Raw genomic sequence first — 14,875 nt, forward strand, 5'->3', positions numbered from 1 at the left:
CGTTTCACTTCACTGAAGTCTCACCTCATCACCGGGCGGCTGCCCTGTTCTACCCCAGCTCTGAGGCTCTGAGAGGTCAGAAACTTGGCCGAGAGACCCAGCCTGCCAAAGGCAGCTCTGGGCTTCCAAGCCCTCTCACGTGCTCTCCCAAGAACTGGAGTGTCTGCGGGAGGGAGGGGCGGCTGCTGCTCTCGGGCGCCCTCGACCGCCCGTCGAGGAAATGGGGCCGCGCGGACCCATTCCTGTCCCGGCCCAAATCCGACCGCGCAGAGCCGGCCTAGCCAGCGGGGCCGTACGCCCCTGAGGAGCCCGCAGCCAGGGTCCTCGGGCCCCGCTCTGCGCGGCGCTCCCGCGTCTCCGGGCTCCGGGCTCTGTCACCGCGGGCGGGGTCCAGTCCGAACCTCGAACCCTTGCCCGGCGGGGTCCTTTCCAGCCGCGCGTTGCCGCCTCTCCTCCTCCGGGCGAGGGGTGCAGTGGCCGCGGCCGTGGCCGTAACCGGAGCCCTGGGTCACAGCGGCGGCGAGCGCCGAGATCCGTCCAGGTTTTCGGCGCGAGGCAGCCGGCGCCAGCCTCGGGAAGGAGGACGGGGGCACCGCGCGCGAGCCTGGGAGCGCCCGGCGCAGAAGGGGTGTCGGCTGCGGGTCGTCCAGAGGACACCGGGAGGGGAATTCCTGGGGTGGGGGTGAGGGGAGGTGGGAGACGGGGAGGCCCGGGGAGGCTGGGCGTTGGGTAGGAGGCACCGACTGACCTTCCAGGGCTGCCGTGGAGAGGCGGGGAGGGCGGCGGCACAGGGTCTGGCCCCTCCGCGCGCCTCCTGCCCGTTCTCCCCGCGCCCGGCGCTCCAGCCCCCAGCCCCGGGCCCTCGCTGCTCGCTGCTCCCCGCTCCACGACCGCTGGACGCCGCGCGGGGTCCAGCGGGCCAGGTAGGAGGGAGGCGGCGCCGGGGCAGAGGGGCCGCGGGCGCCCCGCCGCCCTCCTGCGCTGTGCCCGAAGATGTCGGGAGCTATCTTTGCGCCCCTGGAGGGCCCGGGCGCCCTGGACGCGGCGAGCGGCCCCCCGCTCGTGTGCCCGCTGTGCCGCGCGCAGTACGAGCACCCCTGCCTGCTGGACTGCTTCCACGACTTCTGCGCCGGCTGCCTGCGCGGCCGCACCGCCGACGGCCGCCTCGCCTGCCCGCTGTGCCAGTGAGTGCCTCGAGCCCCGGAAGACGGGAGACTGGCCCCGCTGGGCAGGGACCTAGGTGCTGGGAGGGCAAGGCTCTGACTCCCTGTGGAGACGGCTGGGAGAGGCTGCACACAGCCTGCACCTCTCCGCCAGAGAACGTGAAGGCTCCGGCCCATTTTACAGATGGGGTAACTGAGACCTGGGGTTATGGCCCAAGGCCTCCCACAGAAAGTCAGGGGGCAAGGGCGGGCTAGAGTACGCGTGCTGTCGGATTCAATGCTGCTGGAGTAGGGGATCTCAGCTCAGCGTCTGGACACTCCCAGTAACTCACTTGGGGGTCCTGAAGTCTTCAGTCAACACAAGCGGGTTATGTTGGCTCAAGTTACCCGGGGTGGCCCTAAACTTGCCCAATGCCGTGAGAGGGGGTTGAGGGGAGCCTTCTGCCTTTGACACCCTGAGTCGCCAACCCCATCCCAAGATTCCCCTAGGACTGGAAAGGGACGGGGTCAGAGAGAGCACTGGCTGAGATATTTATAGACGTCAGGCCTGCAGGCATCCCACCTCCCGCCGCCCTATTTTTAGCTCCAGCCTGGAATGTATGGAGTAGGAAGCGGGTAGGGAGCCTTAGGGAAGGGGCCTCTGGATGTTGGCTGGAGCTTCTCCGCAGACACCAGACGGTGGTGAAGGGCCCCAGCGGGCTGCCTCCGGTGGATCGGCTGTTGCAGTTCCTGGTGGACAGCTCAGGGGATGGTATGGAGGTGGTGCGCTGTGCCAACTGCGACCAGGAGTGCGGCAAGCAGGCAGGGGCGCCTGGGGGTGGGGTGGGGAGCGGAGGGTGCCAGGTTGCACTGTCCTGACGCTTGCAGTGTGCGCCATGTCATCAGAGGATCACCCATCAGCGCATTCTCCAACGCCTCTCTAAGGCACCCTGTATCCAGAATGTGGGCCCCATTTTACTGGTGTGGAGACTGAGGTCCAAAACAACTGCCTTGGGCCAACACCAAGATAGTTGCAGGGGTTAAGGCTATTTCGATTTGGGGGGAGCTTACTGGTCCCCAACTCAGAACACAGTTGTGAATTGGAACAGGAAGGGCATGCCAGGGCACAGGCCTAGGCCAGCCCTCTGGGGTCCGCTGCTACCTGGGTAGCTGTGAGCAGCTATCAACAGCCCAAGGGGAAGTGAGGACATTGTGCCGTTGGGGAGGAGTGATCCTGAAAGACCAGGGAGCAGAGGCCAGGCTTCAGGCTGGACGGTGAAGGGCACGCGAGACTCGCTCTGGCCTGTGGAGGCTGGACCAGGTGTTCCAAATCCCAGGAGGATGTCCCTGCAGGAGCAAAAGGTCTGGGAGGGCGGGCAAGTTCTAGAATATGTGCTACGCAGAAGTACAGAGATAACCAGCAGGAGGTGAGGGGCTGGAGGTAGGGAGAGCGTGGGGAGGAAATGGCCTTGAGTGCCAACTTAGGAAGTTGGGGGTCTGTGCTTTCATAGCCATTGCTGGGGTCAGTGCCCTGGACTCTCAGCCCTGGGGAAGGGCACCTGCAGGTCTTCACTCCTTTTCTCCTCCCAGCCAAGTTCCCACTCCAGATGGCCGGGGTGGGCATCCATGTGGCTACTATTGAGGGTGCCAAGGGGGGCTTCACACACGCACAGGCGTACACACACGTTTTTGTTATAGGTGAAATGTTTTGCAAATGCAGTGCCTGCCCTCCCCACAACCCCATGTAACCCCCTCCGCAAGACCGTCCTGGGTACCTGCCCCTTACTGGATCTACTTACCTACTCTCTGAGCCTCAATATTCTCGTCTGTAAACTGGGTACATGAGAGCGCTGCGCGTTGGGGTTACATGAAAGGGCTGCATGTGACCGCGTGCCTGCCCCAGGCTGGGACCGAGACGCACAGCCACGACGTGCGGAGGCTGCGGTTCCCTCGCGGGCTGTGATGGGGATCAGGCTCCCAGTTCACGGGCGGGTTGAGCCCGAGCTCTGTCCGCAGGACGCAGAGACCACGTACTTCTGCAACACGTGCGGGCAGCCGCTGTGCGCGCGCTGCCGCGATGAGACGCACAGGGCACGCATGTTCGCGCGCCACGACATCGTGGCCTTGGGCCAGCGCAGCCGCGACGTGCTCCAGAAGTGCAGTGAGTGCGGCGTGCCGGATGGGGGACCAGCGCTGGGCGGGGATGGGGGCGGGCACCGGCCGGAGCCCTCACCGCCGTCCCCCTCCCCGCCCCCCGGCCGCAGCACTGCACGCCGAGCCCTACATCATGTTCTCCACCGACAAGAAGTCGCTGCTGTGCATCCGCTGCTTCCGGGACATGCAGGGGTGGGTAGAGGGCGCGGGAGGTGAGGGGCTGGAGGGTGGGCCGGAGCAGGGCTCATCCGCGGGCTCCCTGTAGGGAGAGCCGGGCTCACTGCGTGGACCTCGAGTCGGCGTACGTGCAAGGCTGCGAGCGGCTGCAGCAGGCGATGCTGGTGAGAGCGGGGTGCCCGGCGCGCCGGGGCGGGGGTTGGGAACGCGCGCCCACAAGGCTGAGGCCGCCCTGTCCCCAGGCGGTGAAGGCCCTGCAGACCGCCACACGGGAGGCCATCGCACTGCTGCAGGCGATGGTGGACGAGGTGCGACGCAGCGCGGCGGATGAGGAGGCCGCCATCCACGCCCTCTTCGGCAGCATGCAGGTGAGGGGTAGGGGGAACTAGACAGCCACAGGCTGAGCATGCTTATCAGCCAGGACCGGTCCCCGGGACACAGGGCAGGCCCCTCCCCCCCGGGGCCCTCGTGTAGTTTCCAGAGTAGCAGGGCAGCAAGCATTGAGCTACGTTCAGAAGTTACTTAATCGTAGTTGCCAGGAGAGTTCTAGAGGTGGAGCACGGGCCTGCCCCAGGCTGGCGCTGGTGGTGAGAGGGGGTCAGGGAAGACTTCCCCCAGGAGGTGACATTTAAGGTGAGGGCACCAGGGCTCTCAGGCAGTGAGATGCAAGAAGGAGGTGGCTCGGGCAGCAGGGCTGGTGGGCTGGAGAGAGAGCCAGCCTAAGCGGCTGTGTGGCTGGGGCCCAGGGGACTGGGAGAGTGCTGGGAGGTGGCAGGGCCGAGTTTGCCCGGTCAGTAGCAGACCTTCCCTCCCAGGACAAACTGGCAGAGAGGAAAGCGCTGCTGCTGCAGGCGGTGCAGAGGTGAGTGGTGGCGGGCTCTCCATCCCCTGCCCCTTGACCTCCAGACACCTGTCTCATAGCCTGGGCCTGGGCAGGCCCCGGCCCACCCTGGAGAGCAAGACATCCAGGTGTCTACCGGTGAGGAGGAAAACGTGGCTCGGGGCTCAGGGCTCAGGGAAGGGGTGTCAAGGAAGGATGCACAAAGCTGGTGGGGAGATGGAACCACCCAGTTCTGAGCCCGCCCCCCAAGTGGGGGTGGGCAGCCCTCCCCTTGGAGATGAGGCTGCCTGCTCCTCCCCCAGCCAGTATGAAGAAAAGGACAAGGCCTTCAAGGAGCAGCTCTCCCATTTGGCTACTCTGCTGCCCACCCTGCAGGTAAGGGGAGCTGGGGGCGCAGGGCCGGGCACCCAGCCCAGGCACTGAGCAGTGTCCCTCTCGCAGGTCCACCTGGTCATCTGCTCTTCCTTCCTCAGCTTGGCCAACAAGGCTGAGTTCCTGGACCTGGGCTATGTGAGTGCCCACAGCTTCTGTGTCTCCCCCCCTCCCCACCAGGAGCCCACCCTGCACACCAGAGCCCCCCACCTCAGGGCTGGGCAGCCTGTTACCTGGAGGCTGGACCAGGGGGTCTTTGGGTGGCCCCCTCTTCCACACCATCATCTACAAAACATTTAGGGGCTACCTGAACCCCTTTTAAGAGGACATCAGGGAATTCCCTGGCAGTCCAATGGTTAGGACTCCAGCCGGTTCAATCCTTGCTGGTCGGGGAACTAAGATCCCGCAAGCCACGCAAAGCGCGGCCAAAAAATAAATAAAAAAATAAGAGGACAGCAAAGCCTAGGAGGGGGCATAAGCCTGCTCCCCCGAGGTGCAGGGTGTCGCCTGGAGTCCAGACCCCCCAGGCTTTCCTGTGGATTTGGGGGCAGGGGTGGTGTGGAGGATTGGATGGCAGGTGAAGTCCTAAAGACGGACGCGCCCTCGGGTCCTCCCGCCTCCCTGTCACCCCCACGCCCCCACCCACATGAGCGCAGGAGCTGGTGGAGAGGCTGCAGGGCATCGTCACGCGGCCACATCGCCTACGGCCGGCACAGAGCAGCAAGGTGGGCGGGGCCGCGGGGTGGGCCGGGCCGGGGCGGAGGCCCGCGGAGTATGGAGCTGCCTCACGAGCTCGTCCGCCCCCCCCAGATCGCCAGCGACCACCGCGCCGAGTTCGCGCGCTGCCTGGAGCCGCTGCTGCTGCTGGGACCGCGCCGGGCGGCGGGTGCCGGGGGCGGTACCAGCACGTGAGCCGCAGGGGCGCCGGGACAGGGAAGGGGGTGCGGGCACAAGGTCCCTGTTGGGGTGGGGGCCGCCCTTCCCAGCTCGCCGAGCTCCCCGCGCCGCGTCTGGGCTCCAAAGACGTCCACGCGGGAGGGAGAGTCCGCCCAGCCTGGAAACAGCCGTCGGGGCCGCCCTGGATCGGAAGCCCGTGGCTGACCTGGAGTGGAGCCAGGCCTGGGGTGGACAGAGGGACTCAGGGGCGCCCCCAGCCGCCGCCGCTGCACCTGGACTGGGGTGTCTAAGCCCTGAAAGGAAGGGGTAGCTTAGGGTGGGGCCTGGGTCGCCAGAAGCCGCAGGGGGTCTGACTTCCGGGGGGGGGGGGAACCCAGTCTAGAGAGCCCGAGACCCCCGGGGGAGTTAGGAGAAATGCCTAAGCTGGATATGTCTGCTAAGAGCTCCAGGGCCCCAGGCAAGGGATACTGGGCATCAGGCCAGATTTGCAAGGTCGAGTGTGTGTGGGTGAACATAACTGCCTGAGGACATCCTGGTGGACATCCCTGAGGACATCCTGGTGGACTCTTCTGCACATTGGCATCACCCTCAGGATTTTTAAAAATACCCTGCTGATGTCATTGGTCTTGGGTGTACACAGCCTTGCGTCAGGTGTTTTCAGAGCCCCTGCGTGGTTGTGGTGTGCAGCCTGGGGTGAGAGGGCTGAGAACGCGCTGGGAGGCTGGGGGAGGGGAAGACCCTCTGGACCCCCTACGTCTACATCCACACTAGTTCTCTCCCCAGGCTAGCAGGGGGCTCGGGCCCCAAGGTGCTGATGGGGCCCAGCTGCCCTTCCCCCGTGGGAAAGATGTTGGGGTCACCGGTCCAAAAGCCCACGCTGCACCGGTCCATCAGCACCAAGGTGCTGCTGGCAGAGGGCAACGACTCACCCTTCACGGAACACTGCCGCCACTTTGAGAACTCCTACCGGGTGAGGGGGCCAGGGACCTGCCAGCTGGGAAAGGCCCCACCCCTTCTCGCCAAGGTGCAGCGGCCAAATCTAGTCCTGGCCACCTGGCCTGCAAGCCGTCCCTCCACCGAGGCCCCCGCAGTGCACCCAGCCTGCAGGAAACACAGGCACTCACGCGGTCTCTCCCCCCAGCGCCTGCAGGCAGAGATGCAGAACCTGAAGGACCAGGTACAGGAGCTGCACCGGGACCTCACCAAGCACCACTCGCTCATCAAGGCCGAGATCATGGGTGATATCCTGCACAAGTCCCTGCAGGTGGACACACAGATCGCCTTGGAGTATGCTTCCGTGGAGGGCATGAGAGCAGTCTTCCAGGAGGTAGCCCTTCCCGAGGAACCTCCCTCCCCTGCAGCCCCACCTGTCAGCATGTACATGGGCTACCCCAAGACAGGAAGGGGGGGGGACCTTGGCCTGGTGCCCCAGGAGTCCCTCGTGTGGCAGGCTCTGGAACCTGGGCCTTTGCTGCCTGGAACCACATGAACTGGCTGGGAGTGTCCTATGGCTCTGAGTAGCTAGAGGACAGAAATGCTGCCAAGGGAAATTCCAACTCACGGCCACGTGCAGTATCCAACTTACTTTCTCTTTCAGATTTGGGAGGAATCCTACCAGCGCGTGGCTAACGAGCAGGAGATTTATGAAGGTCCCGGGCAGCTGCTGGGCACACCCCTGCCCTGGAGCTAATCCACATGCTTTCAGGGGCAGGAAGCCAGTTACCCACTAACCAGATACGAACCCCCGTGCTCTTCCCCCCAGCTCTTGACTTTGCCTCACAGCTGCTAACCGGCCCCCAAATGATATATCTGAGATCAGGATTCAGTAAGTAGGATGCCTTCACGAGTCTTACCTCACTCTTTACTTAGAGGTAATCACTGAAATAGTTAGGTTATTTAGATGGTTCAAGGTTGGAGAGTAAGAATTTGAAGCCAACAAGACCTAACGCTCTGGCCTGGGCCCCCACAGCCCAGCTCCATGACCTCCTCCAGCTGAAGCAGGAGAATGCCTACCTGACCACCATCACCAAGCAGATCACGCCCTACATCCGCTCCATTGCCAAGGTGAAGGAGCGGCTAGAGCCCAGGTGAGACCAGGGAGTGTTCCGGGGGAACCAAGGCACTTCAGAATGGGCGTGGGAAAGGTGCCACACCTCTGGAAGAGCCCCTTTCAGGGAAGTCAGTGGGCCAGGTCGTGAAGGTTTAATCAGGGCATCTGGGAGGACCAGGTGCTGGACATCTGCCAAAACACAGAATGAGCACGCTGCTCTGAGTTTCTGCTTTTTTTCTGCACACAACTGCCCATCTCTTTACACCTTGGGGGTGTAATGAGGGTCCTTAGCTGATCCAGACAGCAGGACACAGAGGAAAGAGAACTTCCCCAGTACATGGTTAAGCCAAGTCTAGATAGGAACCTGGACCAGGCTCTCAGCACCATACTTGGGCACTGGAGGTGTTACAGTGGCAGAGGATTTTTGGTGGCAGGTCCTCAATGTGCCTGCCTCTCAAGTCTGCGCCCCAGGGTGGTTGCCCTGTAGGGCTGGTACACAGTGGTCAACCTAGCCTCTCCCTCCACCACCCTCCAGGGGACTCCATTTGCCTCACTCCAAAGTGAGATCTCCTGATTCCCATATGACACATGTCCTCTTTCATGGTTTGGTGGAGCCCATCCCCCAAGCAGCTCCTTGAGAAAGGGTACAGAGAAGGGACATGTTTTGAACAGCGCAAGGCTGCAATATCTTTATTCTGCCTTTGCACTTGACTGATAGTTTTGCTGGGTATTGAATTCTAGATGGAAATTCTAAATTGGAAATGATTCTCCTTCGAAGGCATCACTCTATTGTCTTCTGGCTTCCAAGGCTGTCTTTGAGAAGTTTGAAGACATTCTGATTCCTAATCCTTATAATGTGACCCACTTATTCTCTTTATTTATTTATTTATTTATTTTAATATTTATTTATTTCGGCTGTGCCGGGTCTTAGTTGCAGCACGTGGGATCTTTAGCTGCGGTATGCGGGATCTTTAGTTGCAGCATGCGGACTTCTTAGTTGCAGTATGTGAACTCTTAGTTGCAGCATGCATGCAGGATCTAGTTCCCCAACCAGGGATCGAACCTGGGCCCCCTGCATTGGGAGCACAGCGTCTTACCCCCTGGACCACTGGGGAAGTCCCCACTTATTCTCTCTTCAGAAGCTGGTGGAATCTTCTCTGCTCCCAGTGTTCTGAAATTTCACATTGGTGAGGGTCTAATTCTATCCATTGGGTACCGGTGGGTCCTTTCAATCTGGAAATTCATGTCCTTGTTTGGGCATATTTCTTCTTGAACTGGTTAGTTGATTTTCTCCACTTTTTCTCTTTCTGGAATTCTTACTGGGTATTGGCCTTCTGGGGCTGGCCCTCTGATTTACCATCTCTTTTCAGTCTTGTTTTCCACCTCTTCATCTTTTTGCTGTACTTTCTGGGAGATTTCCTCTCTTATCTTCTGACTCTTCTATTTAGTTCTTCATTTTTGAAGAAAATTTCCAAGAGCTCTTTTAAATGTTTTAAATTGTTTTTCATTTCCAAAGAGGTGTTTTTGGTACCCTGACTGCTCTTGTTACACAGCATTCTGTTGTTTCATGGACAGAATATCTTACCCCTTTGGGGGCTGATATATGTTTTTTTGCTTTTGTTTTTTTAAGTTTCCTTCTCCCTGAAGTCTGTTTCCTCCAAGTTACTTTTTGTTTATGTAGGTTTCTACCTTCCCTGTTAAAGGCTTTTCTCAGCTGTCAGGAAATCTTTGATCACCTGTTCATGTTAGGAGTTGGGGTTGGGGAGAGCAGGCTGGAAGCTCTGAGCACATGGGCGGTGCTTCGGTGTAAGGGATCTGGGTGGGCAGCGTTTTTTGTTTTGCTTTATCTTACTTTTGATGCCCCAATGTCAGTTTTAGATCTTTGCCCAGTTTCCTTCCTGGAAGGTCACCGTATGGAGTATCTGTATGCACAGCTGATTTTCTGTCCTTCAGTAGTTCTCACGGTGGGTCGCACCCTCCCACAGACTAACCCTTCAGTATTGGGGGTGGGGGCAGCGGTTCGGAGGTAGGGATCTTGACCTTCATCGTCCTATTTCAGTCCCACCCTCCTGCTTGCAGAGGCATCGGGGCTGCCCGTGCCTGGGCCCCCTGAGGATTCTGTGGTGGGAACTGGTCGGGCCTCAGCTGCTCAGGTCTGCTGAATTACTGACCATTGTCTACATGCTCTCCAGTTCCAAAATTTTGCTGTTATCCTTTCCTGCTGTCAACCTGGAGAGGTTTTTTCCCCCTCATTGTTTTGGTCCCTTTACTAGTTTTAATGAGTTTGGGGAAGAAGGAAAATTAGAGTGTGTGTGTGTGTGTGTGTGTGTGTGTGTGTGTGCACGCAATTGCTGTATTAATCCAGAACTGCCAAGCCACCTTTAAAGTGACTATTTTAACATGTCACACTGAGAGGTTGCACTCATCATGCCTTTTGCACAATTTTGATCAAATCGCTGACCAGCCAGGACTAGTTACAGTGTCCTCCTAAGCTGACATTTACTAAGCAGTTTACTCCAGATACTGTGTGATTCCATTTATAAAACCTCAAAACCAGGCAGAACTAACCCCTGGTGTTAGCAGTTGAGATTGGGATTATCCTGGGGGGCCTCTGGGTGGAGGTGACATCCTGGTGCCGCCTACCCAGCCTGTTCACGCTGTGTGCCCGTTCTAAGCCGTGCTCTTAACCACTGGCGTCCTTCCCCTTCTGTGTGCTCTGCTTCAGTGGGCAGCTGGCTTCAGGTAGGGTGCTTCTGCCTGCCTGCAGGGGGCCACACCCCGGCAGAGTCACATCTCTGCGGGGAAGTGGCATCTGTGGTTGGTGTCAGCAAATGGAAAGCTCGGGCAGGAGCCCAGCTCCTGGAGGTTTGGGGCAAGCAGGGAGGCTGCCTCTACCCTTCTTCACGGCCCACTTTCCAGGTATCCGGAGCTGCCCTCTGCTTCCTCCCCTCCCACTGCCGGCAACTCACACCAACCCCACCCACCAAATCTGCTCTTGTTCCCACCATCAGCAACCTGTCGGCTGCACCCCTTGGCCTCGGAGAGCACCCGGGAGCCTGGGCTGTCTGTCACCTTCATCACACTCTTCTTTTGCTTCTGAGACGCCCCACACTCCCGGTTTGGTTTTCCTCCTGCCCCTCCAGCTGTTCCTTCTTTCGTTTTTTTTAAAGGGAAAGAGAACCTTTTTTTAAATTTTATTTATTTTAATTTATCTTTATTTGGTTGCACCAGGTCTTAGTTGCGGCTCGCCAGCTACTTAGTCGTGGCATACGAACTCTTAGCTGCAGCATGCACGTGGGATCTAGTTCCCTGACCAGGGATCAAACCCGGGCCCCCTGCATTGGGAGCGCAGAGTCTTAACCACTGGGCCACCAGGGAAGTCCCCCAGCTGTTCCTCCTTAGTCTCTTTGGCTGGGCTCTGCCTTCTCGGCTCAAGGCCCAAGTGTCCGTTTTCCCCAGGGCTCAGTCCCAGGCATTCTTCTCATCCTACGCCCTCTCCTTAAGGGGCTTCACCCAGTCTCCTGGCTTTAAAACCCCATGGTATGGCAGAGGACCCCCAATCCCCCTCCCCAGCACAGATCTGCCCAAGCTCTAGACTCATCTCCAAGTGCCCCTTCCTGGGAGAGTCTCCTCTTGGTGGTCTCAGGGCACCTCAAACCCCACAATGGCCCCGAACTTGGTTTCCTCCCCCCCGAACATGCTACTCCTGTTTCATCTCAGTGAAGGCGTCACAGCACCCAGGCGCTCGAGTAAAAAGCCCAGGAGACATGGATTCCTTTCTTTCCTTCACCCCTATTGCCAACCCACCCTCAAGTCCTGTTGACTCAACTGTCCTGGTCCACCTGCTTGGTCTCCACTGTGACCCTCAATCCAAGCCGCCGTCGTCAACCCCCTGACCCTGGCCCCTCCAGCACGTCAGTCAGTGGTCAGTGGTCTTTCTAAAGCCTATCATGCTGGGGCCTGAAAGTCCTTTCGGGACCCTCTCTGCCCACCTCTGACCACGTCGGCCCCTCCCCACACCCCAGGCACAATGGCCTTTCAGTCCCGCAAAGAAGCTAGACTGGCTGCCACTTCCCTGCCTCTGCCTGGAATGTTCTTGCTTCGTCTTGTTCCATGGACCTCATCACCCAGGTCTCAGCTTGAACGTCAGCAGGGAGGCCTTCCCAAACCACCCTACTGAAAGCGGGTCTCCCTCACTGTCACTCCCCATCATCCGTCCCTCTGGGCCTCCTTCCCAACCTTGGCGTGTCTCCCCCCGCAGAACGGGTCTCCCACAAGAGCAGGGCCCAGCCTCTCTCGTCCACTGCCGTGGCCCTGGCCCTCGGTAAATATTTGAGGCCCAAAGCGTTTGCTCAAGTTTGGTGTTTGTGCAGTGAGCCTAACTAAGCACATGCAGCGGGCCGGCTCTGCTGCATCCAGATTCCTGGGAACTGCTTTCTCTCACACAGGTTTCAGGCCCCTGTGGATGAACCGTCAGACCATCTACAAAACACGCATGATGACGGCGTGAACGGCGAGGCCCAGGCCAGGTAAAGTGAGTCTTTCCAACCTGAGCGGGCAAACGATTTAATCTCAGAGACAAATACAGGCGACAAAGACTGACCTCCGGTTTTCTTTTGGTCCCAACTTGCCACTGACCAGCTCTACGGCCTCAGCTGGGCCTCAGTGTGTAAAATACAGGGTCAGAGGGGTTCTTAAACTGGGCAGTGCCTTCAAACAAATGACCTCGTAGATGACAGATGTGACCCTGATAGACATGACGTGAGGTTTATAACTAGGGACAGCCGTGGTTGCCTCCTGCCCCACCCACACCTCTGAGAGCGCAGGCTCCTACACCACTGTGACTCGAGAAAAAGGGATCGAGGGTTATTTCTTCCTGTGAGAGAGCATTGCTACTCACTGGAGCCACAGTGTTTGCCAAAATAATTGCCAGAGGGAGAAGAGAATGTGCAGTAACAGATGTGTCACTGTCACAGGCTGATCTTTTCATATTTCTCTGGAGCTGTAGAAAGTCAGAGCTAAAAGGGCCTGGGGGCGGGGAGAGGTCTGCTGCATCCAGAGCCACCACGGGGTTGGTGACAGAGCAGAAAGCAGCCCTACCCTCCCAGGCACCATGCTTCAGGGGAGGGTCAATTCAAAGAGCAGGGTCACCACAAGCCACTGGAATGGTCTGCACTGCTGATGTTTTGGCAACTAAAAGTCATCAGAAGTGAATAAGAATCCTTTAGGAGGGGCTTCCCTGGTGGCACAGTGGTTAAGAATCTGCCTGCCAATGCAGGGGACACCGGTTCGAACCCTGGTCCGGGAAGATCCCACATGCCGCGGAGCAACTAAGCCCGTGCACCACAACTACTGAGCCTGCGCTCTAGAGCCCACGCGCCACAACTACTGAGCCCGCGAGCCACAACTACTGAAGCCCGCACGCCTAGAGCCCGTGCTCTGCAACAAGAGAAGCCACCGCAATGAGAAGCCCGTGCACCACAACGAAGAGTAGCCCCCGCTCGCCACAACTAGAGAAAGCCCGCGCACGGCAACGAAGACCCAACGCAACCAAAAATAAATAAATACATAAATTTATTAAAAAAAAAAAAAAAAGAATCCTTTAGGAGATGATGTAGTTAAGGTTCTATCACCCGCTGGTGCCTTCCCGGAAGGCTTGCCATTCTGAAAGCCTCTGCCTGGGTGGATTTTAGTGCTGGGACACAGGGAGACAGGGGAGCAGAGAGGAGCTCACATTAAGTGTTTCTTTAGGAACGATCCAGTGAGTGTCTCGGAGAGGAGAGAGAAGACCTCAGAGCCGAGAAACAGCCGGAGCCTGAGCAGCCTCGCAGAAGAGCCTCCACTGAAAAATAAAGATTCTCACAGACCCAAACCGAAAAATGGGGGTGACGTCCCCACATGGAGAGAGCGCCCAGCTTAGCATGGGACTGGTCCCGGAGGTCGGGCGTTTTACAACATGCACGTCAAGGCTGGGATATTTAAGAAGAGGCGGTTCCCATCATGATTTTCTGTTTAATGTGTAATCATTTATCAGCAGTAAAACCCAGACAGTCTCTGCCAGGTCCCAATTTCAGGTTCTTTGGCTTGAGCTAGACTTCGTGTCGCCCCGAGTCCTGGTCCTCATCACGGTGACTCGGGACGGCATCCCAGTCCGCGTGGAGGATGTTACATGAGTGAACATCCAGCCTGAAGCCCCTCACGCCCCCTGCACCTCCCTGGCGTCTGTGTGCTAGTCCCGAGAGCTCCCGCTGGGGTGGGGTGTGCACCCGTCTGAATTTCGGGTGATGAGACTCGCCCACTGTGCAGCACCTGCCCTGCCACAGAGGAATCCGGCTCCTCCTGAACCACAGCCCCACTGTTAACCGGGCGCCGCTGGAAAGTTCCACCCGCTAATCTGAGCGCTGACTCAGCATAGGGGAAAAAACCCTTCGCTCCAGCTTTTCTCACTATAGGGCCAGGGCTGAGCGCATAAAGCCACGCAATAGCACCTGGTGGCCCGCATGGCAGGAGGTGGCCGTCACGACTTCCCCACCGCTGTCCCTGCCTGCTGTCACTCTCCTGTGTTCACCTTCTATTGATATTAAAGCACGATTCACCAGCAACTTTGCTCTAGTGGTTTTCCACTCCTACCCAGTACCCTTTTTATCAAGCGGAACTTAAACAAAATGCTTAAAAAAGAAAATTAACCTGCATGATGTAAAATGTAAAGTTTTGGAGGCAAAATGATGCCCAAAGAATCATGCTTTAAGCAAACATCAGCTTGATTCAGTGGTTCAAACAGCGAGTGGCTTCTATGTGCCAGGTAGGCCTGCAGGTCAATACACTGACCCATCTGCCACATGAGTACCCGACACCTCCACACCTGCAGTCAAGAGCACCGACGTTCCCATCCCAAAGCATCATAAACCTCCTCGGTAGCCTGGGGGGCTGGAGGAACTTGTCAAGACAAACTGGTTAGAGGTAGGACTTCAGAACAGAATTGAGGAGGCAAAACACATCTGGTTTTACGCTATAGGTTTTGGACATTTCTTAGTCAGAAGCAAAAAGACCTTAAGAGTTTCCGGGGGCTTCCCCGGTGGTCCAGTGGTCAAGACTCTGCACTCCCAATGCAGGGGGCCCGGGTTCGATCCCTGGTCAGGGAACTAGATCCCGCATGCCACAACTAAAAGATCCTGCATGCTGCAACTAAGACCCGGCACAGCCAAATAAATAAATAAATATTTTAAAAAAAGTTTCTGAATC

The 14,875-nt window shown here is 58.3% G+C and overlaps 1 protein-coding gene across 6 annotated transcripts; it reads left to right on the top strand.

Annotated features, from left to right (window-relative positions):
- The first annotated feature begins 702 nt into the window (after positions 1–702).
- Positions 703–14,769, top strand: RNF207 (ring finger protein 207). 6 transcript variants are annotated; one of them, XM_036860708.1, is made up of 17 exons: positions 703–1,184; positions 1,832–1,964; positions 3,159–3,303; positions 3,407–3,488; positions 3,562–3,637; positions 3,716–3,841; positions 4,289–4,335; positions 4,621–4,689; positions 4,788–4,824; positions 5,343–5,411; positions 5,497–5,594; positions 6,367–6,607; positions 6,725–6,910; positions 7,181–7,232; positions 7,553–7,670; positions 12,082–12,162; positions 13,385–14,769. In XM_036860708.1, exons 1-17 carry the CDS (start codon positions 994–996, stop codon positions 13,551–13,553), a joined length of 1,920 nt encoding a protein of 639 aa, XP_036716603.1. In that variant the 5' UTR covers positions 703–993; the 3' UTR covers positions 13,554–14,769. The 6 variants fall into 6 exon arrangements, with proteins under 6 accessions (XP_036716603.1, XP_036716631.1, XP_036716618.1 ...); XM_036860736.1 differs by having other exon boundaries at positions 4,617–4,689; positions 4,756–4,824; positions 12,082–12,146; positions 13,385–13,485; XM_036860698.1 differs by having other exon boundaries at positions 704–1,184; positions 4,617–4,689; positions 4,756–4,824.
- Positions 14,770–14,875: the final 106 nt, after the last annotated feature.

The sequence above is a fragment of the Balaenoptera musculus genome, chromosome 1 (assembly GCF_009873245.2).
Source record: "Balaenoptera musculus isolate JJ_BM4_2016_0621 chromosome 1, mBalMus1.pri.v3, whole genome shotgun sequence".
Taxonomy (NCBI): domain Eukaryota; kingdom Metazoa; phylum Chordata; class Mammalia; order Artiodactyla; family Balaenopteridae; genus Balaenoptera; species Balaenoptera musculus.